The 26,368-nt window shown below is 40.2% G+C and overlaps 1 protein-coding gene across 1 annotated transcript; it reads left to right on the top strand.

Moving 5' to 3' along the window:
- The first annotated feature begins 1,124 nt into the window (after nt 1–1,124).
- Nucleotides 1,125–19,245, top strand: Ssl1 (general transcription factor IIH subunit 2 Ssl1). Its single transcript, XM_076213381.1, has 8 exons — nt 1,125–1,393; nt 3,639–3,840; nt 3,989–4,117; nt 6,208–6,381; nt 8,337–8,581; nt 8,766–8,906; nt 9,071–9,176; nt 19,070–19,245. Exons 1-8 carry the CDS (start codon nt 1,335–1,337, stop codon nt 19,199–19,201), a joined length of 1,188 nt encoding a protein of 395 aa, XP_076069496.1. The 5' UTR covers nt 1,125–1,334; the 3' UTR covers nt 19,202–19,245.
- Nucleotides 19,246–26,368: the final 7,123 nt, after the last annotated feature.

The following is a 26,368-nucleotide window of genomic DNA, read 5'->3' as shown; positions in this document are numbered from 1 at the left end:
ATCAATATCCCAATCATCCCTCCGCAGCTCATTTGAAAATCCCTAACTAAACTTACACTTTTGACTAAGTAGACCGGTACAAAGACAGCACAATATTGCCAACAAGTATAAAGTCCCTGTAATCCATACACTATAACAATCAATCTCTCAAGAGAATGTCAGTTCTAGCACATGTCAAATTTCAGAACGGGTCAGCAGAGAGATTAACAATGTTAGATACTTTGTGATTAAGTTTCCTGAAGTACCAGGCATAATAGAAGAAAGACGTAAATCTAGGGTATGATTAGATATGATGACACAAAATATCGAACTCGTACAACGAAAGAGGTTAATTTGTACGTAATGAGCAGAAGATAGGACAGCAAAGCAAAGGGAAAAATTGTACATATTTTTAAGTGAAAGTGAGGTATATTTAGAAATGTGAGTACAGTCTGATGAGCACGGAACAGAAGATGAAAAAAATATTATATACATGACTAAGAATACCATGGGAATAGGAGTGGTTCTGTATAGGTTGGCACGGTTTTGACTCAATTGAATGCCAATGTCAATAAATAATTAATGAAAGTATATATAGTGTCTGGAGGAAAATGTAAGAGCAAGTGAGAGTTAAAAGAATAGAAGGGTGGTGAAACGTAATGGAGGCGGATAAGAGTAAGTGTGTGGTTAGAAGAAAGTCAAACAGACTATTGACTTTGAGTTAAAATGGGTAAAGAAAGATGGAAAGGGCCTGCTGGGCAACTGGTAACGTCCACGCATTGAGTGGAGTCGGGAGAAAAAGAGGAAAGTTGTGGCAGTAGAAGACTGGAAGAAGAGTAAATGGAGGCTAACGGAGGGAGAAGTTAAGGGAAATGATACCTGAATATAAGAAAATAATTTTGGGCTATACGTAAATGAAGTGGGGCTGTCGGGAAGAGCAAGGGGAGGAAACTAGGAGTGATAAATATATAAAAAGGAAACGGGAAGTGCTAAGCAACCATAACTCAATGAGTAACCTCGATAATAAATGAGGTATGAATGAAGATGATATACATATATATCATAGAAATCAAATTAATTTTCTGCTGATCATAAAAGACAGTTTTATAAAATACTAGAGTCTTTTGCTACGATTCGTAGATACCTCGTCCTCCTCGTGTAAACAAACGCGGGTCGCGGGATTGTTATGGTACAGGACGGTCTCACTAAACGCCGACCAAAGTCGACTCGTACAGGAAGATTGGACATCCGACAGGTGACTGCATAGTCCACAAGTGAAGAAAAAATAGATCTTAGTAGGTACTAACCAAAACTCCAAGTCAAGAAGCCACGTGAGCATACCTTCATTCATCAAAATGGACGAAGAAGAAGCAGGCAAGGAATACAGATGGGAGAGTGGATATGAGAAAACATGGTAAGTACAAAATTATAAAATAAATTAATAGATATTAAATATTTGGGTAATCATCAAGTGTAGAATTCCCATCTCCCACCCCATATAGTCAAGGAAATCATTGGGAAAATAAGTTATGGAATATATATATAATAATATAGGCATTTCATGAGTGCCACCACAATTACTATACTATAGAAGTTAGAACATTTGCAAACAGAATTCAAAATCCTCCCTATAGATTATTAGATAGGGATAGGGATGATAGGCAAATAGTATATCACATGAATTGTAAATGTATCACAACATAAAGATGATAGACATACAATGATTATGATACAGTCATTCAGTCAATTCATTTGCACAGATCTTTCTTGCAAGAAACCCATCCCTCCCAGGTTGGTAATGGCATCTGGTAGACCCATAGCATAGGTCACTCAGGGAAAAATATTACTCTCTAAGGATTGTTATTATGAGGCAGTGAAAGGTGTATGGTGTTTGCATATAGCGGTCATACTATTTACTGACAAATAGCGGTCATACTATTTACTGACAAATAGCGGTCATACTATTTACTGACAAATACAGTCAACTCCCATGGAATTCATATATTTTAGTTAATATTACCATAGATAAATGAACTTTACCATATTTTATCTTGTCCTCAAGTTGGAAAGTACTTGGTCGTGTAAATATTGAGATGTTAAGATATATGTATCATGGACATACTGACATGACTGACAACTTGAGCCACAAGATGCCATGTTTTTTATGTTTCATACACGATGCGCCTTGTAGCTGAAGTCAAGCTCCGAGTTGTCAGCAGTAAATTAGGTAACTTGATTATCTTGATATTGATGCAGCTAAGTCCTCTCAAACTTGCAGATACGATAAAACATGGTTAGATTAGGTTAACATGGAGTTTTGTAGCTTGCATCAAGCTCCGAGGTGTCAGTAGTTCAACAATACAATATGGTGCAGTTCATTTATTTATGCCAATATTTACAAACAAACAAAAAATGGATAAATGAATAAATAAATAATTCAGTGGGAGTTGACTATAGTTGATAGATGACTAAACAATACAATTGCAAAAAACATCCAAACTAACTTAAAGAAGCTAGAATATAAGTAGTAGTTAAGGCAATGTAAAGTGGAGGTCTCGCCAAAGAAAACAAAAGTACCTTTGCTCACCCCAGACAATCATGAATCAAAGAACCATCCAATAGTAAATTTGAATGGCCAAATCATTCCTATTGGTAAAAAAATGGGTCTCACTTTTTATATCCAAATGTTCTTTAGCCGATATATCAAGGCCCTGACAGTGAAAATTAACATGAGAATTGATATAATAAGATCAATAGCAAGCATGGGATTGGAAGGAAACTACTCAATCTACAAACAGTTCTTGAAACCCACACTTGACCATGCCTCTATAGCATGGTTTCCAACAAGACAACAGCCATCCTACAAACTGTACAAATCAAAGCATTGAGAATAATAACAGGGTGCACCACAACCACCCCCAATTATTTGTACAAAGAACCTAGAATCTTCTCCAAAGAATGCTACATGAAAATGATAAGCATATGCAAGAACCCTCAAACCTACCCACCTAGATCTCACATCACACAATCAGCTAAAATCCCCACCCTCCAGAAAAATGATAATAGAAAAAAACAACAGCAGTATACTTATCAAACATTTGTAACAACCTACCATGTGCACTATACAACACATCCATATAAAAAACATACGCACTCTGATCACAAAACAAGTACTTCAAAACCAACTACCAAACTCCATACTTCTTCAAATCCCTCCAGGCATGAGCTTTATAGAAAAATCCTTCCCAAGAGAAGAAATTACCACACCACCACAACTGTATTCTGGTGACCATCCACCACAAAAAAAATAAATAAATAAATAAATAAGTAAAATAAAAGAAATACAGAATGGGCCTACCCACAGAAACAAATTTCCCTAAATGCAGTGATCACACAAAAGACACCAAAACACATCTGACACTGCCCCACCATAGCCCAACCAAGACAACAAGAGTATTTCTTCCTGGAGTGACTTATGGGGCAATCCAATGCCTGTTTCCAGTAACCTAAGAGCCATGGGTCTCCTACAAATGAGATCAAGATCTGGGACAACAAATTGGTGAAGACCTTGTTACCCCAACATACATAGATGCAAAGTTTAGCTATTCTGAAATAAGATTAGAGATGCAAATTAGTATCCTCTTTTTCATATGGTATAGGGAACAAATTAAAGAAGATGACAGTGGTAATCTGGAGCACTCCATTACGGACATGATCCAGAGAGCCAAGAGGAGAAGGCTAATGCAGAGGGAAGCTAGTGTTCGACTTGGTATCATGCGTCACATGTATGTTATCCTTGACATGTCCCAGCCAATGTCAGAACAAGATTTGAAACCTACACGGCAGCATTGCTTGTTGAAAGTAAGCCATCTTTGTAGATATTTTTGTTATTAGATTAATGGTTGTATATATTTGGGTTCCCGTGTTTTTACATTTTTTTGTGTAAGAATTATCCTTGTATGACTTCTAAAGAGTATGTCAACATTAATTACTGATTCTTTTTTTGTAGCTCCTTGATGACTTTGTGTCAGAGTTTCATGACCATAATCCAATCGGCCAACTTGGTATCATCATTACTAATAACAAGATTGCCAAAAATTTTAGTGAACTCTGCAATAATCCACAAAGACATCATGATGTAAGTTCAGCAGTACTCATAATATTTTTGTTTAGGCATTCAGCACTGTTGTCGATTTTGTTTTGTTTATTGTTGAACAGTATTTCAAAGTGAATTATTCATATTTCTCTAACTTCCTCCTCTTATCCAGTTCTCCCTTCATTGTCATCTCTGTTTTCATGATTATCAGTTATTGACGAGTTAAACACCATATGAGGACGGAGCCTTTATTTTAACGTTTCGCTTATTACAGCTTTTTCAAGCAAAACATTGTACAAATAAAGGATCCGTCCTCATATGGTGTTTAACTCGTCAGTCTTGTCGGCAACTGCTACTTTCATGAAAATTTTTCAGTTATCTTATTTGTAAACCAAAATATCTTTAAACTTCCCATAAATATTTCTGAAATTGTTCCTCCCCATTTTGGACCAGTGACAGGTACCTGCATGTGGTGGTCCTACAAGATAGACAGTGAATCTGCCCATTTTTAAAACAAACAGCCTTCATATCAGGAGGTTCAGCCCTAAGGAGCTAACACTTACCCTCTAGACTGGACCCAAGATCTCTTTTCTATCAACTTCAATTGTATTTATTGCACCTTTTCACTCACAAAAACCTGACAACTGTCGACTGTTCCCCACCTCCTACCATTGTCAACCAGTGACAAAAAAAAATAGTTCCACATCAGTACATTGCAGAAAACAGTCCAATGTTTCTTCCAAAAGAAGTCTGTGGGAGGGTTCAAGAACCATTGCCAGCTGCTATGGGACTGAGTTTTCCATTTAGTGAAACTCAAAGCAACAGTGAATCGGTGAATCTCATTGCAATAATTATTCCTCCCCAGTTTTTATTTGCTTCTCTTTTCTTTCATCCCACAAATCTCTCCAATTCCCAGCAGTAATCGTTACCTGCCCCAACAGTCCAACTGCATAGAGTAAAAATGACTGCTTTGGCTGCATCTACACGAGAGGAAAATGTGGATCAGTGGAGCCCTTCCCCCCTTTTGACTATTGAGAACTTCATCTTCCTTACCGTATCAGGGTCTAGCATTTAGATTCTGGCTCAGGTCCAAGATCTCAATTATTCATTTACACAAATTTTGGTTTCTACATTTTTTTGTACAAGAACAACAAACAACTGGTACCTTCTTTCATCTTTCCTCCTTTAAACAGGGGTGAAGATATCAGCTGCACCCACTAACATGATTTTGCTTTTCGGGACTGGATGGATGTCCTAGTGATAACTGGAATGGTGACCCCATTTAGGGGGAACTCCATGTCTATCTATTTATCTTTAAGCAAAGGTCTCTTCCCTTTAATAAAGTAGGTAGCCAGCCAAGATACACATTCACTCCCATCCACCAACTGTTGTTTACCTCTCATCATAGCTTCTTGTGGATGAAGGGTCATCCGTGTCACCTGCCCACTGTCCAGGTCAGAAGGAATACATCTATTCACAGTACATACACAGCAGGGCCACTTCATGTACACAGCAACCTTCCCTCCTCATCCTCTCATGCAAAAAATAGAGAAAATAAGGAGAAATCCCTTCAGGCTGAGTCAGAATATCATCCATACACAGTTATTCTCCACTTACACCTATCTCCTACCTTCTCTCTTCCCTGCTTAACAGACATTCCCCTCTTGCTCAAAGCCCTTTTCATCCCATCCATATTATATATATATATATATATATATATATATATATATAATATATTTCATGAAGAGCTGGAATCCAGGAACTTTTTTTTTAAGAAAGCACACACTGGACTCGTCTTTTGAAGTTTATTCCTATGTTTTGAACCCTGTTCAGGGTTCATCTTCAGTGTAATACAGTGGCAGCAATAGGAAATCTATATAAAAAGGGCATACCTAGTACACTGGATTAGGTAACCCCAATGACCATTACAATCCCTTTATGTATTTTTCCAAGATTGTAACACTAGATTTCTTATTGCTGCCACTGTATGGCCATGAAGACAAACTCCGGACAAGGCTTAAAACGTAGGAATAAACTTCAAACATTGAGTCCAGTGTGTGCTTTCTTCAAAAAATATATATGTATGTGTATTCTCATGTATAGTATATTCTAATATTTGCAATTTTTTTCAGGCCATTAAAAAGTTAAAGGATACCCCATGTAGAGGTGAACCCTCTCTTCAGAATGCTCTAGAATTAGCAGTGTCCTCCTTACGTCATCTTCCTCCTCACACATCAAGGGAAATTCTGGTTATTTTTGCTGCACTAACCACCTGTGATCCTGGTGAAATACAAACTACATCTCAGGTAATATATATTATGTGTTGTTCAACATTTTTACATGTATAGATTCATTCTTTAAGATAAACTGTCATTGGTTTCACTTTGGTAACTTTCCATCTCTTCACAGTGCAGTCAGCACTGATGATAGAAGCGCCCTGATAATGTAATTGGAAGCACACAGGTCATGCATTTAAGTCTCACAATTCTCTCTGATTCCTGTCAGTAATTGCTACCTGCCTCAACAGTCCACCATTGCCTCAACAAACTGAAAGACAAAACATTGCTGCATGCCAGACCCCCTGATATCTATCCCTCTGAATCGTCTCTCCCCCAAAAGGACAGGGTCCACCTGGCCGGACTGTGATGTGCCCACCATTAGCTCTTTTAAGCTATAAGAAGAGGCTGGATGACCACATTGCAGATCTGTCCAGGATGCAACACTTCATCACATACCATACAACACCATATGGAAGACTACATTGTTCACAATCACAGACGCCAACAAAACATTATACACTATAAGGGATTTGTGGGAAAACCCATTCTAGCCATGGTGTTCCACAGGGAGCCAGGACTGCTCAGCCAGACAGTCTAGGTAACAACAATAGTCCAGACAAATAGACCAAGGGTGATAATATCACAGATATAATTTCATATTCAAATTATTCTAAGAATTGCACTATAATAAAGTGAAGAGCATATGGCAGAGGTCATACTATGACCTCTGGCATATGCTCCTCACCTTATTACAGTGGTCTCATTATAATTTGAATATGGAATTGACAAGAGGTAGACCAAAGAAAATGTATGTGCTGGGGCTCATTAAAGCAATGTAAGTTTGTAATGAGGATGTATGAATGACAGAGTTAGTGAAGACTAAATTAATTAATCCATTGCTCAGGTTCTTTCATGTAGGAGAGATTTTATATCCCTGTCTGGAAATAATAGGAGTATGGCAGTGTAGTATCAGGTATTTTGTATCATCTGTGTAGTAGTTGCATTTTTGTCAACTGGTGTCTGTCACAGGTATTTTAGGCTAGATCTAAAGTGACCTGTATCAATTATTCCATTGCCCTAGGTCTCTTGCAGGATACCTATGGCTCCTGTGTGACTGACAACACCTACCACACTGGCCCAAAAGTCTCTCAAGGAAGAAATACAATTTTCTGGGCTAAACTAAGATGGGAGAGTTAGCTTATGTGATTGATGAGAGTTAGCTCATGGGATTGATGAAGAAGGCTGGGTGTTTGGTGGTCAGTCTTGGAGAGTGTTTTGTGATCTGGGTGTGAATATGTTTTTGTATTGATGTGTTGTCGGGTACAGGTTAAAAGTTGCTGTAGATGTTCGAGTAGTACAGTGCTCAATATAGGATTTGAAAAACCTGGAAAACACACCAACATTGTCAAATAAGTATTAATAAAAGAGAAAATATAATAGCTTTGGCTACTTCACTCGCAGTTGATATTTAGTGGGACACCCTTTCTCCTTGATAACCTTCTGCAGGTGTTTTGGGACAAAGGGTAAGGTTATGAGGTGTATCCTATGGTAATATTGCCCAAGATTCCTGCTTGGGTAGAGTTGAGACATTTTTCCCCCTGTAAATCATGTTTCACTATCTCCAACAAGTTTTCAATTGGATTTATGTCTGGGCTATTACCAGGCCAGTTTCTGATTTACTCAATCACACAATCATCCAACCATTTGTTCACTGACTTGGCCTTGCTGAAAGACGGCCACCTGCGTATTGTCAAATGCGTCAGGAAAATGGTCCAAGCATTATAGCAAGGGATAGGGATGACTGTTCACCCACAAAGTGCTAAGATGAGAGGGGTGATGAATGGCCTTGGGCGTGTGTAGGATATGTACTTTAACTCTATCAACCCCTTAAAATGGAAAAGGCCCTTTGGTATGTATGTATTAAAACATTTAGAGAAAGTTACACAGTCAAATCATTAAATTTCTAAAAATATTTTTTACAGAAAGTTAAGGAAAACAATATTCGTGTATCCTGCATTGGTCTTGCTGCTGAACTTCATATATGCAAGGAGCTAACAAAAGAAACGGGAGGAAGTTTTGGCGTTTGTATGAATGACGTACACTTGAAAGAACTCATTGGAGAACACCTTGAACCACCACCTGCATCAGTCAAGATGGAGCACACCCTCATTAAAGTTGGGTTTCCCCATCAAGTCAACATGGACGCCAAACCCGCGTTATGCATGTGGTAATATGACAGAATGTAATGTTTGTTAGGCCCAATGTACAGTTGAAAGAAGTGAACACACTTAAGAACCAATCCCTTTAAAATTTTTGCTAGATGACAAACTTGTTAAAAGTATTGATGCTGTTTGTGATTAATACAGTAGCTTTGTATGTGTGGAATTTTAACTGTTATACTGTTTCATCAGTCATTTAGATGATCTTCCATCCCTCAATACTCGTGGATACTACTGTCCTCAGTGTTCAGCCAAATATTGTGATTTACCTGCTGAATGTCGGGTCTGTGGTTTGATGCTTATCACTGCACCACATCTTGCCAGATCATTCAGGTAAAAATGTAGCAAATATTTCTTATTGCGTACCTTTACTCTAGAGTAGAATGGTGAGATAAATTCAAGATTTTATTGACTGACAGCCTTTGAAATTTGTTATAAAATATAATTTTGTCATATAAATTTTTGTATTTACTTATTTGTTCATTTATTTATTACAGGCATCTCTTTCCTCTCAAACATTTTGAAGAAGTTCCAATAGAAGAAGCAAAAGGAACACATTGTTATGGTTGCATATCCAAGTTTGCTAATTCCAATGATAAAAATGTAAGTTTTTTAATAGTAACATTGTTTTGAGCATCATTTTTACAAGTATATTTGCAACGGTAGGCCTACAGGAAGAGTTCTTGAGGGCTTTTAAAGTATCCACAGCTTAGTTATCCTACAACCAAAAACAAAAACACAGGAAAAGATACATGCAATTCAAGTGTTCATACTATATTGGACTGCACCAAAACTAACCCTATCAATCACTTCTATGTAGGAGAAAATCTTGTGTCTATCCATATCCATATACCGAGGGCTTCTATCCCCTTATAAGGAAGGTAGCCAAGTCAAAGGCATTCACCCACTCCCACGCACTCCACTCCCATCCACCACCCTTTCCCCCCTCTCATCTTAGCTCCTCATGGATGAAGGGTCATCCTTGTCTCTTGCCCACTGCCCTGGGTCAGAAGTAAATGCTGCAAGACACAGTACATCCACACCGAAGCTGCTTCATTTAATCCTACGGTTATTAGGAGGCAGTTAGAACCGTAGAAGTACGATTTGATATCTTCCTTGGCCGACCAGAGCGATGCTTTGGAGTACGAATGATGTCACTTCCTTCGTCTCGAAATTTCTTGGTCCACTTTTGCACTTGACACACTCCAATTCCCACACGAGTAGCAATATCTTTACACTTATAACCCTCCTTATAGAGGGTTATGATTGTAACAACTGTGTCTCTTTCCAGCTCTTTACGAATTCCCATTACGGAGATATCAAGGCACAAAAACAGAGACCACCACAAAAAAAAGACTACTCTCCGTGAGAGATGTTTAGAAAGTGACTCCATGTGACATCGAGTGCGCCTAAACAGAGTTGCCAAATAGTGTGTATTGTCTCGGCTAAATACGGGTACAAACGCTAGCATTGAAAAATAGCGAAAAGTTTGTGTGGAAAGTTGTATTTTTCGCATGTTTTGAGTTTAGGGGAAAGTTGGGGCGCCTATAATTTTGCGCCCAAACTTTTCGCGGCCACTATATGTATGTATGTATATATATATATATATATATATATATATATATATATATATATATAAACACATATATATATATATATATATATATATACTGTATATATATATACAAGGTCCATTCAAAAAGTATCCGAACTTGGTCCATAAAGAAAAGACTTGTGTACATTTCAAAACTTTTATTCACTCAACTTCAAAGTACTTCCCTTGGGAGTGCACACACCTCTCCCAGCGGTGCTGCCACCGCTGGTAACATCTTTGGAATGCCGAAATTGGAATGTTGTAGAGCTTTGCCGTCGTTTTTCTCATAATTTCCTCTCTCGACTCAAAGCGCTTCCCTTTAAGGGTTGTTTTCAGTTTAGGGAAGAGCCAGAAGTCACAAGGTGCCAAGTCCTTAGAGTAGGGAGGGTGCCGAACAAGCGGAGTGTTGTTTTTGGCCAGGTAAGCTTGGATCAGGTAGGCAGAATGAGCAGGTGCATTGTCATGGTTACGCGCAGCCCATATTTGCGGTCGTTTTCGTCGCACAGCATCGCGAAAGTGTCGCATAACTTCCAGATAATACTCCTGCTGGTGCATATTCATGATGCACAATACCACTGGAGTCAAAAAAACATGTCAACATTACCTTGACGTTGCTCTGAACCTGTCGTGCTTTTTTTGGTCTTGGTGATGTCTGATGCTTCCATTGTGATGACTGAAATTTTATTTCCGGGTCGTATCCATACACCCATGTCTCATCACCAGTGATGATGGTCTTCATGAAGTCAGAATCACTGTTAGCACAGTCAAGCAGGTCTTGTGCAATTTCCAGGCGGAGTTGTTTCTGCTGTTCCACCAGCAACTTTGGAACAAATTTTGCAGACACTCTTCGCATGGCCAAATCTTTGGTTAAAATTGTATGAACTGATCCTGTGCTTATTCCTACTTCTCTGACAATCTCGTTGATGGTTATACGACGGTCGTCCTCCACTATTCGACGAACATTCGCAATGAATTCTTCGTTTCTGCTGGTGGATGGCCTGCCAGACCGTGGCTTGCTCTCAACTGAGGTTTGTCCTTGCTTGGAGTAGTTATACCACTTCTTTATCTGTGTTATTCCCATGGCTTCATGGCCAAAAGCTTGCTGAATCTACTGGATAGTTTGCACTTGCGTATCACCAAGCTTGTGGCAGAACTAAATGCAATAGCGCTGCTCGATGCGCTCCGACATGTTGCGTAAGGACGATAATCCGACGAGTACGTACTGGATGACTGCACTCTAGCCTTAACAGGTGGGAACTGGCGCGCACTACAGTTTTTGAAATTTCCATGCATGCGCAGTAAGGGTGCCGTTAACTGCCACAAAAATGGATTCCTGAATGGTAAATTATTTTTCCTTTTATGGACCAAGGTCGGATACCTTTTGAATGGACCTCGTGTGTATATATATATATATATATATATATATATATATATATATATATATATATATATATTTATTAATATTTTATACTGTACCATTTCTCTGAGTATTTTCTTTTTCTATGGTGGGGGAATTCCCTGTGGTGGGGGAAAAGAATACTGCCACCAAGTATTCCCACTTGGATCGTAAGAGGCGAGAAAAAAGGGATGGGGATTGGGACTAGGCATCCCTCTCCTTGTAGCCCTACAGGGCACATTCCTAGAAAAAAAGGCAGAGGCATAAGAGGGGCTGGAGGGCCTCGGTCCAGCACCCTAAGGTTTGGGTCTTTTAATGTGCGTGGATGTGGTACAGATGAGAGTAAAAGGGAAGAGATAGGTAGTATGTTTGTGAGAAGAAAGATGGATGTGTTGGCTTTGAGTGAAACAAAATTGAAAGGGAAGGGTGAGTGTAAGTTTGGGAGTTGTTGTTGTTGTTGTTGTCGTTCCCTAGACTGTCTGTCCGAGCAGTCCCGTCTGTCCGAGCAGTCCCGTCTGTCCGAGCAGTCCCGTCTCCCCAAGGAAGGCCACAGCCGAAACTGGGTTTTCCCACAAATCCTTTATAGAGTGTATGTTGTGTTGTTTGCGTGCATGATTGTGTATAATGCAGTCTTCCATTATGTGTTGTATGGTATGGGGTGAAGTGTTACATCCTGGGCAGCTGTTCACAACACGGTCGTCCAGCCTCTTCTGGTAGCTTAGAAGTGCTGGGTGGTGACCGCATCGCAGTCTGGCCAAGTGGACTCTGTCCTTACGTGGGAGAGAGGATTCAGAAGGGTGGATATCAGGGGGTCTGGCATGTAGCAGTGTGTTGTCTTTCAGTGTGTTAATGGAGCGGTGAGTGATATGATTATGAATATGTTTCCGGAGGCTGGTATTTGGTGGTTGTGGAGGAAGAGAAGAGAGTATCTGTGTGTAATAAAGGTCTATGGGTGTAGTTTTAATGTTTCTTGGAGTGTGTGGGTGTTCTGCTATGTAGTGTAGCGGGTGTGATGTGTTTGTGGTGGCTGCAGCAAGTGTTTGTGTGCCTCTCATGTCGAGGTGGTCCTTGACTTTGAGGACTTTTGTTTCATGGTGTAAATGGTCTGTAGGTGATGTATTTGTGCAGCCTGTAATTGTTTTTAGGGCTTTGTTTTGTATGATTTGAAGGGTGTTGTGGTGTGTCTCACTGAGATTAGGAGCCCATGCAGGACTCGCATAATTCATCACTGAGCGTATGCATTGTTTGTATATTGTTATATTAGTTTCTTTGTTTTGTCCAAATGTTGTTCCAGTGATTGACTTGAGTGCGTTAAGTCTAGGTGTGCATTTGTTTTTTATGTTTGTGAGGTGTTGTTTGAAAGACATGGATGTATCGTATGTTACACCAAGAATTTTCGGTGTGTTTGTGTGTGGTATTAGAGTGTTGTTGATGTAGAGATGAGGTATGTATTTGTGTTCTTTTGTCCAGTTGGTGAGAAGTGTTGCTGTAGATTTGGTTGGAGCTATTTTGAGTCTGTTTGTGATGAACCATGTGTTGAGTGTGTTAAGGTAAGGCTGGATTATTTCTGCAGCTTTGTCTGTGTTACGATGTGTGCATGTGATAGTTATGTCGTCTGCGTAGGAAGAGATTTGTATTTCTGAGGTGTCTGGCGTGGGTAAGTCATGCATGTATAGATTAAATAATGTGGGGGATAGAACTGAGCCCTGTGGTACTCCGTTCTTAATGTTTCTGATGTGCGATGATTGGCCATTATATGACACATGAGCATTCCTGCCTGCCAGATAATTGGCCAGCCATCTTTTGGTGTTATTGTGCATGTCTGTGTTATATATTTTATTTGTTAGGTTGTGGCGGGGGATAGCATCAAAAGCTTTACTAATGTCCAATGTTATAAGAAGTGTTCTGTGGTGGGGCCTATCTGAATTGATGCCATCTAAAATTCTTTGTGTGAGGTTTGTCAGAAGAGTGTTTGTGGAGTGTAGTGGCCTAAAACCGTGTTGTGAGTCAGCAAGGGGAATATATGGTGTGACAAGTTTAAGTATTAGGCGTTCAATGACTTTAGAGGGGGTGCAGAGAAGTGTGATTGGGCGGTGCGATGTTGGGATTGTTGGGTCTTTGTTCGGTTTTGGAATGGTGATTATTTTACCATGCTTCCAGATGTCGGGTATAGTGTTGTGTGAATAGCTGTAGTTTGCAATGTTTGTGAGTGCGTGTATACCTTGTGGTCCAATGTGTTTTAGGTGGATGTTGCTTATGTTATCAGGGCCACAGGCAGATGAGTGCTTGAGACTATGCATTATGAGTTTTGTCTGACTGTCTATGAAGGGTGTATAGTCTGAGTCTGTGGGAAAGTCTTTCTTACGTCGAATGGTGCGTCGGTCGTCAGGGTGAGATGTAAGATGGCTCGTCTGTGCGAAATGACGTATGAGTGCGTTTGCTTGTTGTCTGTTTGAGGGTAGATTATCTGTTGTTGTGATTATTGCTGCGAGAGAGCGTGTAGTGTTAGTGTTGGATAGTGTGATGCTGTTGAGTGTTTTGTACAATTTGCTGGTGTTTGTTTTGTGATCAAGTGTATTGATAAAGTTTTGCCAATTTTGTGTTTTTTGTTCATGTATTTTATTGGCAATCACAGTGTTTAGTGTTTGTATTTGGTCTGCTATGTTTTGAGGGATAGGTGTGGGGGTATCGTGTTTAAGTGTGTCACGTTGTCTGATGAGGCCTTGGATTTCTGGTGTGAAGTTGGGGTTGTGTGATTTTCTGTTGCCTCTAGGGATGTATCTCTTGTCTGCGTTTTGTATGATTGTATTAAAAGCGTGCACAGCATTGTTTATGTTTGTGATTGGTGTACTGTTAAGTGTTTCAAAATGTTGTTCTGTCTCTTCATTAAAGGCTTCCCAGTTAGCTCTCTTGTAATTGGTGTAAGTGTGTCTGTGGCCAGCTGGGGTGCATCTTGTTTTGGTGGTGATGATGATTGGAAGGTGGTCAGAACCAAGGGCTCCGACCACTCTCCATGATGTTGTTGGGGTTAGGCAGGGGGAGCAAAAGGTGATATCAGGAGAGGAGGGAGTGTAGAGGGCTTGGTATGGGATATGTGTATGATTATGCGTGTTGTTCATGATAGTCAATGAGTCGAATTGAATCTGTATATCAAGCCCTCTGTCTGTGTCAGGGTTGTCGACAAACCAGGCAGACGACTTGGCGTTGAAGTCACCACCCATGATCAGGTTGGGGATTGAGGTTAGTTGGCTGAGTTGAGGTCTGAAGGTGTTTGGAACTGTGGGGGATGATTGGGGGGGAATGTACATGTTAACTATTGTTAGTGTTGAATTGTTGCCTGTGCGGATACGAATGGATTGGGTTTCAGTTGTGTTATCTGTGGTAGGGAGGAGAATTTTGGTTGTGGCACTTGTGTCCACAAAACAGATGGAATGGTGGATCAGGGTGATGAGTCCACCGCCATTGCCGTCAGTCCGGTCTTGTCTGATGGTGGTGTAATTATGAAATGATGGTGTTTTGTGTGAGTGTCTTAATTTTGTTTCTTGTAGAATTGCAATGTGTATGTTGTGTTGTTTGAGAAAGTGTTCAAGTTCATGTTTTTTAGTGTTAATTCCGTCAATGTTGTGTTGTAATATGTTGATGTTGTGTGTTTTGTATGTGTTGTATGTTGCCGTTTGGGGTTGAGGTTGGGGTGGTAGTGGGGAAGGTGTAGGATCTGGGTCAGAGGGGGGGAAAGGAGAGATCGGGGACAAAGGAAGGGGAGTACTAATCGGGGGTAAGGGCAAAGGGAAATTGGGAGTGGGTAAGGGTGTTGGCTGTGGTTGGGGAGGTGGGATTGGGGTTACTGGAGGGCAGGTAGAACATGTCCAAGTGTTTGTGTATTGGTTTGTGTCAGCAAGTGTTGTACAAGTGAGGTGGGCCCAGTTTTTGCACATATTGCACTGAACTGAGCCCTTTGTCTGTCTGCTCGAAGTAATGGGTTTAGAGCATGTTGGGCATGTGTATTTTGTGGTGGGCCCAGGATTGCTCTCTACATCTCCGGCTAAAAGTAGAAGAAGAGGGGTGATCGCCGGAAAATGACCCCTCAGTGCAGAAAAAACGTAACATTGTGTGTTGGAAAAAAAAGGATTGTGGTACTCCCCCAGGTAGGCGTAGCTCCTCCTCGGGGATCGGTGCCATCTGCGTAGAGCTGATGGCCAGGGGTAGTTGCTGCTGTTTGGCCCCCAACTCTTGGGGAGTGTAAGTGGGAGGTTATCAGGAGTGAAGAGAGGGCAGTGGAGAGAAGGGGTGGCTATAGTAGTAAATGAAGAGATAGGTAAATGTGTAGTGGAGTGGAAAGAGGTTTCTTCAAGGATAATGTGGATGAAGGTGAAACTGGGAAAGGAGATGTGGGTTTTTGTAAGTGCATATGGGCCTGGCAGTGAGAAGAATGTAGAAGAAAGGGAGGCCTTTTGGATAGATTTAAATGAGTGCATAGAGGGTTTAGGGAGAAGTGTAAATGTAATAGTACTGGAAGACCTTAATGCTAGGGTAGGAAAGGAGCCAATTGATGGAGTGGTTGGGAAATGTGGAGTTCCAGGAAAGAATCGTAGTGGAGAGTTGATGGTGGAAATGTGTCTAGAAAGAGAGTTGATGATAGCAAATACAGTGTTTCGGAAGAAAGTCAAGCATAAGTACACATGGGAGAGGGTGGTGGAGGGAAAGGTGGTAGATAGAGCTTTAATGGACTATGTAGTGGTAAATAGGATTATGATAGGAAGAGTTAGGGATGTACATGTGCTAAGGGGAGAGGGTGGGGGAATATCAGATAATTTTTTGGTGGAAGGTAAGTTGAGAGTGGAGGACAGATGGAGGAAGAGGAAAGGGACAAAAGGTAGGGAGGTGCTTGGAGTGAACTCTCTAAACGAAGAGGAAAAGGAGAGGGAGTACAAGAGGAAGCTGAAGGAGTGGAGGAGGAATGGGGATGGTTCAAGGAGGGAGTCACAAAGTGTGCAAGGATGGTGTGTGGAACAAGAAGGTCAGGAGGAAATAGAAGGAAGGGTAGTGAATGGTGGGATGAGGAAATGAAGAAGGTTGTAGAAGAGAAGAAGCGAGCTTTCACAGATTGGTTACAAAGTAGGACGAGGGAGTCATATGAGACGTACAGGGAAAAGAAAAGAGAAGTAAAGAAAAAGTTAAAGGAGGCAAAGAGGAGAGCAGATGTAAAATGGGGTAAGAGTATGACAGAAAATTTTGAAAGTAATAAAAAGATGTTTTGGAAAGAAATTAAGAGAGGAAGAGGAGGCAAATCAAGTGGGGAAGAAAAGGTAAAAGGTGCAGATGGAGAGATGATAATGGAGGAGAAGGCAGTAAGGGGAAGATGGGCAGAATATTTTAGGGAGTTGCTTAATGTGAAGGAGGATAGGGAGGGAAAGATAGCTGCAGTGGGAAATGCTAAGAAAATGAGAGTGATGAGTGAGGAGAATGGAGGAGAAATAAGGAAGGATGAAGTGAAGGCAGCAGTTAAGATGATGAAAGTAGGTAAGGCACCTGGTCTGGATGGATGCCATGCAGAATGTCTTAAAAAAGGAGGTATAGTGATGATGGACTGGTTGGTGAGGTTATTTAATGTTTGCTGGAGAGAAGGTAGAATGCCAGAGGAGTGCCTGTATAGTTCCACTTTACAAGGGAAAGAGGGACAAGTGTGAATGTAGTAGTTTCAGAGGGATTAGCTTGTTAAGTGTAGTTGGGAAGACTTATGGGAGGATCTTGATTGAGAGGATTAGGAGAGGAGCAGAGGGAGTAATTGGTGAGGAACAGTGTGGGTTTAGGACAGGTAGAGGTGTAGATCAGATTTTTGTGGTAAGACAGATATGTGAGAAAGCTATAGGAAAGGGGAAGGATGTTTTTTGGGCCTTTATGGATCTGGAAAAGGCTTACGACAGGGTAGACAGAAAGGCACTGTGGGAGGTTATGCGGATATACGGGATAGGAGGAAAGCTTCTCGGAGCTGTCAAGAGTTTTTATGAGAGTAGTAGAGCTTGTGTCAGGATTAGAAATGGAGAGAGTAAGTGGTTTGAGGTAAAGGTGGGACTTCGTCAGGGATGTGTTATGTCACTCTGGCTGTTCAACTTATGCATGGATCGGGTGGTGCGAGAGGTGAATGCAAGGATAGTGGGTCTGGGGTTGGAGATGGTTAAAGAAAATGGAGAAAAGTGGGAGGTGAGCCAGCTGTTGTTTGCGGACGACACTGCGCTTGTGGCAGGATCGGAGGAGGGATTGAGGAAGCTGGTGACAGTTTGGGAGAGTGTGTGATAGAAGAAAGCTGAAGATAAATGTGGGTAAAAGTAAGGTGATGAGATGTACAAGGGGTGAAAGTGGCAGTAATCTGGAAGTGAGCATTAAGGGAGAGCAACTGGAGGAAGTGGATAGTTTTAGATACTTGGGTGCAAATGTGGCAGGAAAAGGTGGAGTGAAGGTGGAGGTAGAATGTAGATTGAGAGAAGCGAGTAAATGCCTTGGTGGTTTAAAAAGTGTAATGAGGAATAGGAATCTGGGAATGGATGCTAAGAGGAGACTGTATGAAGGAGTGATTGTGCCAACAGCACTGTATGGAGCAGAAACATGGAACATGAGAGAGGAAGAGAGAAGGAATTTGAATGTGTTTGAGATGAAGTGTCTGAGAAGTATGATGGGGGTTACTAGGCTAGATAGAGTGAGAAATGAGGAAGTGAGGAGGAGAACAGGGGTGGAAAGGGAGCTGGGAGATAGGGTGGATGAAAGAGTATTAGGATGGTTTGGACACATGGAAAGAATGAGTGAAGAAAGACTAGTAAAGGAGGTATGGAAGGCAGATGTGGGGGGAGTGAACATGAGGGGACGTCCTGGGGTGAGATGGATGGATGGGGTGGAGGGGGCTTTGGGGAAGGGGGGAGTGTCGGTTGAGGGAGGACGGGAGAGGACAGAAGACAGGGGTGAATGGAGAATGGTTGTATATGGAAAATGTTGTGATGCATGAGGTGGATTGGACGGGGGAATGGGGGTGAGGTAGTGTGAGCAAAAATTTTTGACGCAGCCCGAAGGGATTTCTCCCCGTCCTCTCCTTTATATGGGGGGACGGAGAGGGGGGGTCGCCGATTTAATGAAGCGGCCTTGCTGTGGATGTGCTGTGTCCTGCGACACTGCTTCTGACCCAGGGCAGTGGACAGGGTGCAGGGATGACCCGTGATCTAGGAGGTGCTAAGATGGGAGGGAGGGTGGAGGGGTGTGGAGTGTTTTCGGGGATGAAATGGGTGGGAATATTTTTGTGCCTTGTCCTTTTTGGCTACCCCCCTGGTAAGGGGGAAAAAAGCCTTGGTATATGTATGTATGTATGTAATTTTTTGAAACTTGGGAGCATGGGTTCCTATAAATCTAGTAAAACCCTTGTCTTATGCACAGATTGGTGGCATCTATGCATATTCTCCGAATATATCTATTAAACATTGTTTAGGTTTGATGTCTTCATTTTTTCATTTTTTGTTACAGGTATATACTTGCAGAACATGCAGAGAAGTGTTTTGCTTTGAGTGTGATTTATTTCTCCATGAAACCGTACACACGTGTCCTGGTTGTGCCTCCTCGCCACAGGTTTCACAAATGCTACAAAACTTCCAGTAATTTAATTTGTATAATATATAAGAATAAATATATATATGAATTCATGTATTTGTATATATCATACCTAGCTTCAAATTCATGTGTGGTTCCAATTTGGGCCTTTATTTTCCATCTATCATACTTAGATTCAAATTCATATAATGTTCCTGCTTGGACTATATCTCCTAAGTCATTCCAAGTATTTATTTATCTGTATGGAAACAGTGTGAATGCATGTTTACACACATGTAGAGGTAAACCCTGCTTCCCTGCTATTCATGGGTTCAATGTTCATAGATTTGATCATTATATTCCTCCATCCCCCATTATGATTTCCATGTTTAGAAGGTACCTCTCCCTGTACAACCTCATTATGATAAGGGAATCTAGTTCTGTCAGCCATGATGCAGCAGCAGCATTTCCTGATGACCTTAATAACAAGATAATCAAGGAGAAGAGTTTTAGGCCTGAGTTGATAATGCTGATGAACAATAATGCCACTGGACAAAATGCCTGCCAAAACCTTCCTCTCAAAGGAGAGGAGGGCACTGGAGTTCAAGGCACCTCAAGACTGCTGCACCTCAATTCTGGGTAGTCAGACAGACATTCTTGGAAATTCACATTTAGTGGAAATCTCATTCCCCCTGCTACCTGCATCTATCTATCTATATCTATATATATATATAAATAAATAAATAAATAAACTATTTTGGGAAACAAATTGAGAAGTAATATCAATTGAATTTTATATTTTTTGTTCATGTCCCAAAAGAAGTCCTCCCTCTGTCTGCAAATGAGTTAAGAATGCAACACAGTCTTCTTATTTTGGCACTTGCCCCAGGCAACCAAAGCTGCTCCCAGAGACATGTGCCACCCTGGAGGGTGGCAAAGACTTCTAGTGATGGTTTGACCCCCAACTTCTGGGGGTTGGGGGGGTGGACCCATGACATAGATACCACCATACCAGCATCCCATATTATTCAACACATTATGGAAGACTGCATTGTACACAATTATGCACACCAACAGCACTACATACACTCAAGGGATTTATTGGAAAACCCCATTCCAGCCGTGGCATTCCTCGGGGAGATGGGACTGCTCAGCCAGACAGCCTGGGGAACATATTCCTATTTTGGTTGGTAATAGTTCCTTTTTCCATTGCACCCAAAGAAATGAACAGCCTATCCTCACAGGAGGATAAGCACAGGACTCTTGCTTAATTACGTGTAGATGTACACAAACATACAAGGTAAATATGACTATGAAGGGGTGCCAAGATGGAAGAGAACAACCAGGTGACAACCAAAATAAAAGGAAACACATCACTCAATATACAGGAAAAGTTACTTGAAGTAGGGTAGAATGCCATTGCTATCAAAGGGATGAATAAAATTGCATAGCAACAGCCAGAATAAAACCCTGAGGGTCCCCTATACAAGGTAAAATCCTTATAACACCTAGAAAGCTGGAAACCGCCACTGGTCAGAACTGAAGATCTCCAAGTTAAGATACTAAGCCTCTTCTAGGGATGGGTGCTAGCCTATAGGGCTACAAACCCCCAGTGGGTGTGAGGAAAGGTGGAGGCATTTTTCCCCAAGATGTAGGTGTCTTCTGCCTCTGAGTAGGAGGACCTGATGCAGGGGCAGTGGCAAGATTCAGCTGGTTTTTACCACTTTGTACAAACCAGTTCTTGGAATTGTATGACATTCATGAACCAGCCTATATCGGGCCAACCTGGCATGCTATTAATGAGAGAACCTGTTATTAAAGTTTTTTTAATCCCATAGCCGTGTAGGGACCTCCTAATGCTACCTTGTTTTCCCTATATATAGGTTTCCATGTGCCAGGCTGTCTTGTACATAACCACACACATCTTGACAGACTACACAACACTTGCAGTACTCAAACATATACAACATAGCTGGGGTAAAGGACTTTGCACAGGAATCAAAAAGGTTTGTCATCTGTTACTCCATTATTGTAACTCAGTGATACCTTAGACCAGGGATTCTCAGCCTTGCTTGCCCCATGCACCCCTTTCACCATTTGTCAGAATGTCATTCCCCCCCCCTCCTTCCCAAGATTGTTTCAAAAGGTGCATTCTAAATGGTATGCAAATATTACTAAAAATCCTTTTATTTTTTCCAAATTAGTATACAGGTAGTCGTCGACTTACGACCGAGTTCGGTTCCGACAGACAGGTCGTAAGTCGATCTGGACGCAAGTCGGACTTTATATATATACAGTATATATTACCCTTTCAATATTATTTTTGTTACTGTATACATGTATATTCTATATTATATTTAGCATACTGAAATAATCTTAGCATCTTTGAACTATGTTGTACAGTATTTTTTAAACCTTTTTTATGATTTTATTTTATTTTCTTTGAGAAACGTAGCATACTTAAGCCTAGTCTGTTGTCGATAACAATATTTTCGGTACAGTACGTAATCGAAAAGAATATGTTTTGAAATAAAAAAAAAATTCCTAATCTTGCCTTGCATTTAGTATTTTTAATGTTTTGCAATTAATAAGATGTAAACTATACAGTACAATGATTTTAATTTAACCAACAAAAAAGTATTTGTAGGTCAAAGATGACAGGACTTTATTCAGTATGCGTAGGCCTAGGCTACGTTTCCTAACGACAATTATAAAAAGAATAATGAATATTAACGTAGCTCAAAGATGATAAGATTTTATTCAGTATGCATACGTTTCCTAAAGAAAGTCTGATGATAGAATAATAAAAATGTTAAAAAATACAGTATATCATAGGTCAAAGATGATAGGATTTTATTAAACAGTTTACTGTTACATTTTATTAATTGCAAAACATAAAAATACACAATGCAAGGCAAAATTAGGAAAAAAATATTTCAAAACATTCTTTTCGTTTACGTACTGTACCGAAAATATTGCAAAACATAAAAATACAAAATGCTGTACCGGACATATTCATTCTTATCGACAACAGACTTGGCATAAAAAAAGTTTTACTGTTACATTTTATTAATTGCAAAACATATCAAAATATAAAATCCAAGGCAAAATTGAGATCCTCTCTTTGTCTTTTAAAATTATCGACACTGTAGAATGTGATAACTGAAGTTCACGTGCTATCACATTAACTTTCTTCCCTCCTTCATAATGTTTTATCACTTTCATTTTCGTGTCAAGATCAATAACCTTTCTTTGTTTCTTGGTAGGCACAAAAAATTTAAAGATATAATCCTTGTCATGAATGAAGTCAGAAATACCACATGCTCCTGAATGAGAGGGAAGCTGACGCTGCCGGTAACCTGCCAAAACTACCGTACTCACGTCTCGCGGCGTGCAAAGTAATTGTACTGCACTGCCAGGCATAACATTGCAATTCTATTACTCTATTAAATGTTAAATATTATTGCACTATCTCGTGGTCGTAAAGTCGATCAGTCGTAAGTCGCATAGGTCGTAAGTCGACGACTACCTGTATATACATTTATAATTTTACATGGATTATGTTTATAGTGAAGTTTTACAAATTAAATGCAAATTGAAATTATTGATAGATATATAAAATTGAATAAAAGTAAGATAGTTCTTTTAATTTATAATGAACTACTTAACAGGCGTAACACTTTTCTAATCCTAAGATCAACTTGGGTCAGCACAGGTATAATTCCAGCCCAGGTGACAGGCCAGATAGGCCAAAACCTATAATTGCTTTACTCACCCCGTAAACTTACTGTGGTCACAATTCACCTCCAGAAAACCCAAAACTCCCCCCTGGGGGTGAATTTCACCCCTAATGAGAACCCCTGCCTTAGATAATCCAACAATAAATGTATACATTATGGATGTACAAGTATAATTTACCTGTGCACGTATAAATATTCAGTACAAGTTTGTGAATCCATATTGTTTATGAAACTCATTGCTAAAACCTTTTTAGATATATGGACATACATGTTTATATTATTTATACACCTAAAGGGCCTTTCCCCTTTATAAGGGAGGTGGCCAGTTGAAGAATGCACTCACCCTCCACCTATTTAGCTCCTCGTGGATAAAGGGCCGTCCCTGTTCCCCACCCATAATAAACTAGATATAATCATAAAAAGAATCCACAGGAAGGAATTTCAAAAAGGTGTTATCTATTGTGCGTGTACGCGTGGTAAACCACGGCCTTGGACCACGTTACAGACTCGTGATCGACAGCTATTGCTCTCCTGGATGAGAGCTCAGAGCTCGTATACCTTAATTACATGGACGAATTTCTGGAAGAGGCCCTAATGAGCCTGTGACTCCAATGCTGCAGCCTCAGTACATTCACTATGGCTGCGTGTGGTGGTTATTTTGGCTCGATAATTATATCTTTGCTCTTGTTTTTTCCAATAATTGTCTAGTCTGGATTCAAAAAGTGTAATCGAACCGACACTTACAATTGATTCTGGCAGATCATTCCATGTATCAACCACTCGTTGGGAAAAAGAGTATTTCCTGGTATTTAGCCGAGCTCTTGTTTTGAATATTTTATGGGAATTCCCTCTAGTGATGGCGTCTTCCCTCATCTTCAACGATCCCTCGGTGCATTCACTGTCGTATTTCCCACTCAGTATCTTGTATGTTTCCATGAGGTCACCTTACACACATACATGCACCCAGCTCCTTGCCCACCAGAGTTGGAGTACCTGATTAACCAAAGCTGCCCTATTACCACTTTTGGGCCGAGAGAAATAACATCATCGAGGACAGACTGAACCTACTAGTAGCGGCGCATCAGCGTGGCTGAGCAATACAACTACTGTCTGAACATCCGCAGGTGTATGTGTGTGTGCACGCATGTATTTGAATTTAATTTTCATCCTGCACATAACATTTTGATTATAGTGTTTGATTTATATATGAACTGTCATACCGCACTTGACAATATGACTAGAGCATTTGATATTCGTCTTTTATATCCTACTTTAACCAGTGATCACATCGTTTGAATTCTATCTATACGTTGTCATTGTACACTTAGAATTTAATTTTCAGATTTGAAATTTATATAATTGTCACCCTACACAATATTTTGATTCAAGCGTTTGATTTACATTTGCGAGATGCCATTCTGGACTAACACTGACTAAAGCGTATGAAAAGCACCTGTCATCTTCATCCTACTCTAGCCGGTGGTACCAACATTGAGTTGTGTCTGTAGGTTGTCATCATACACTTTGAATTTAATTTTCATCCTACTTCAACATTTAAATTTTATATATTCATGCCATCCTACACACGATAGTTTGACTTACATGCGAGAGATGTCCTACTGCTCTTGGCTAGAACGTTTGAAACTCGTCTGTTATTTTCATTCTACTCTGACCAATGATCCTTGCATGTGTGTGTTTTGTACACGTGTATTACACTAAATATATAGAAATATCGTGGAGCAAGAAAAAAAAATCTATGATAAAAGAAGATAAACAATGAATGTATAAGCTTAGTAAACATGAACATTTTACAATGCTAGTGCATCTGATTTCATTTATATTCCAGTTGTCTAGGATGCAGAGTCTGTCTAGTTACCTAAGAAGTCTTGTTTGGAAGTGTGTTTGTGTCTTCTCGATTATCTATTTTTTATTAAAAAGTAGATGTGTCGGCGGATCAGACCATCTAGGTTTTTGTTTATTATATTTTATATTTGTTATTATATTCATTATTTATATTTATTATATATTATTATTTATATTTATTATTATATCTATTATTATATTTTGTTTAGTGGTAGAACAGTGAAGTTAGAAGACATAGATATTAATGATGAAGAAAAAGTGATTCATGGATCCAGGAAGTTTTGTGACCTAATTGTTCCAACAAATAGCGAGCAGCTAAGACGACGACCTTAACAAATCAAATATTCTTCAAACCGCGGGTTTGAAAACAGGTACGATAGATAAGAACTTTCATTCTATTGGTCAATAGTTGCGACTTACTTCTCTATTGACCAATCAGAGCGCTTGTTTGTTCTCGCTTCGAGTAGCTGCTTTAGCTTGGGATTTGTAACTAGTTTGGCACCGAAAATGGGTTGTTATTTGTGTTACGACTGGAAGAATAATTACGATCTCTACTCCTGACGGCTTGTTAACACCTTAGACTAAATATCGATGGGCAATTTACTGTGCGTTAGCTGACGACCGATGAATACCTCCTGAATAGATGTGTGTGTGTGAAAGAGAGAGATTCACCATGGTCTTGGATCACGTGTAGGACTCGTGAGCGACAATTTTTACCCTCCCGCAAGAGAGCTCAGAGCTCATATTTGACCGATATATGGGCAATGTTGTGACCTTACACGCACGCACACCCAACTCCCCGCCCACAAGAGTTGGAGTAACGGCTCGCTCCACAGCGATACTGGAATTATTTCAGCCTTGGGCGGGATTCGAACCCGGACCGCCGTAGTGGTGGCCGAGAACTCTAACCACTGCACCACCGTGTGTGTGTGTGCGTGCGTGCGTGTGTGTGTGTGTATGAAGGACATACGTTCCTTTTTTTGGGGGGTTTCTGTCTCTTTCTCCATCAACTAAATTTGGCTTCAGATCGTTTATAATTCTATTATTTTTCTAATTGAACTTACTCCCCTTTTCTTACTATTCCAGTAGTTGATGTTTTAAAAAAATATTGAAATCCTTAAAGTATGTAGTCTTTTTAATTTATTCCCAAACCTAGTGACGCTCTTTTGTCCCTGACGAAGATATTTCCACCTAACCTAACCTAACCTCATGGGTGTGAACTTAAGATGCTTGCCATAACGAAAGTTCTGCAAAATCCAAAAGTTTTTTTTTATTTAGATGATACTATAACTAACATTGAAAAAAAATCGGATCTGAATACTAGGCCTTCTGATTAGAGGTTCTTCTGAGCATAGATTGGATGCCTATCCGGCCAGATCTACACGAGCGACTCTCGTAGAGAGTGAGGGCTGCTCTGTCAAAAATCATATAGTCTCTAATTTATATATTGGTGAAGCATTTCTTCCCTGCTTTTCTGCCAAGAGATCATCGTATACATCCTCCGTTTTCTGCAGCGGAGCTAACATTTTCCAAAGAATAAAGTGTGCCAAGTAGCATTTCTTCCCAGCTTTTCTAAAAAGATCAACACTTGTTTCTGCCAAGAGATGATTGTAAACATCCTCCGTTTTCTGCG

Source organism: Oratosquilla oratoria, chromosome 31 (assembly GCF_046742065.1).
Source record: "Oratosquilla oratoria isolate Oo_2021 chromosome 31, ASM4674206v1, whole genome shotgun sequence".
NCBI lineage: Eukaryota > Metazoa > Arthropoda > Malacostraca > Stomatopoda > Squillidae > Oratosquilla > Oratosquilla oratoria.
The sequence above is the reverse complement of the archived record's forward strand: the minus strand, read 5'-3'. Positions and strand labels throughout refer to the sequence as shown.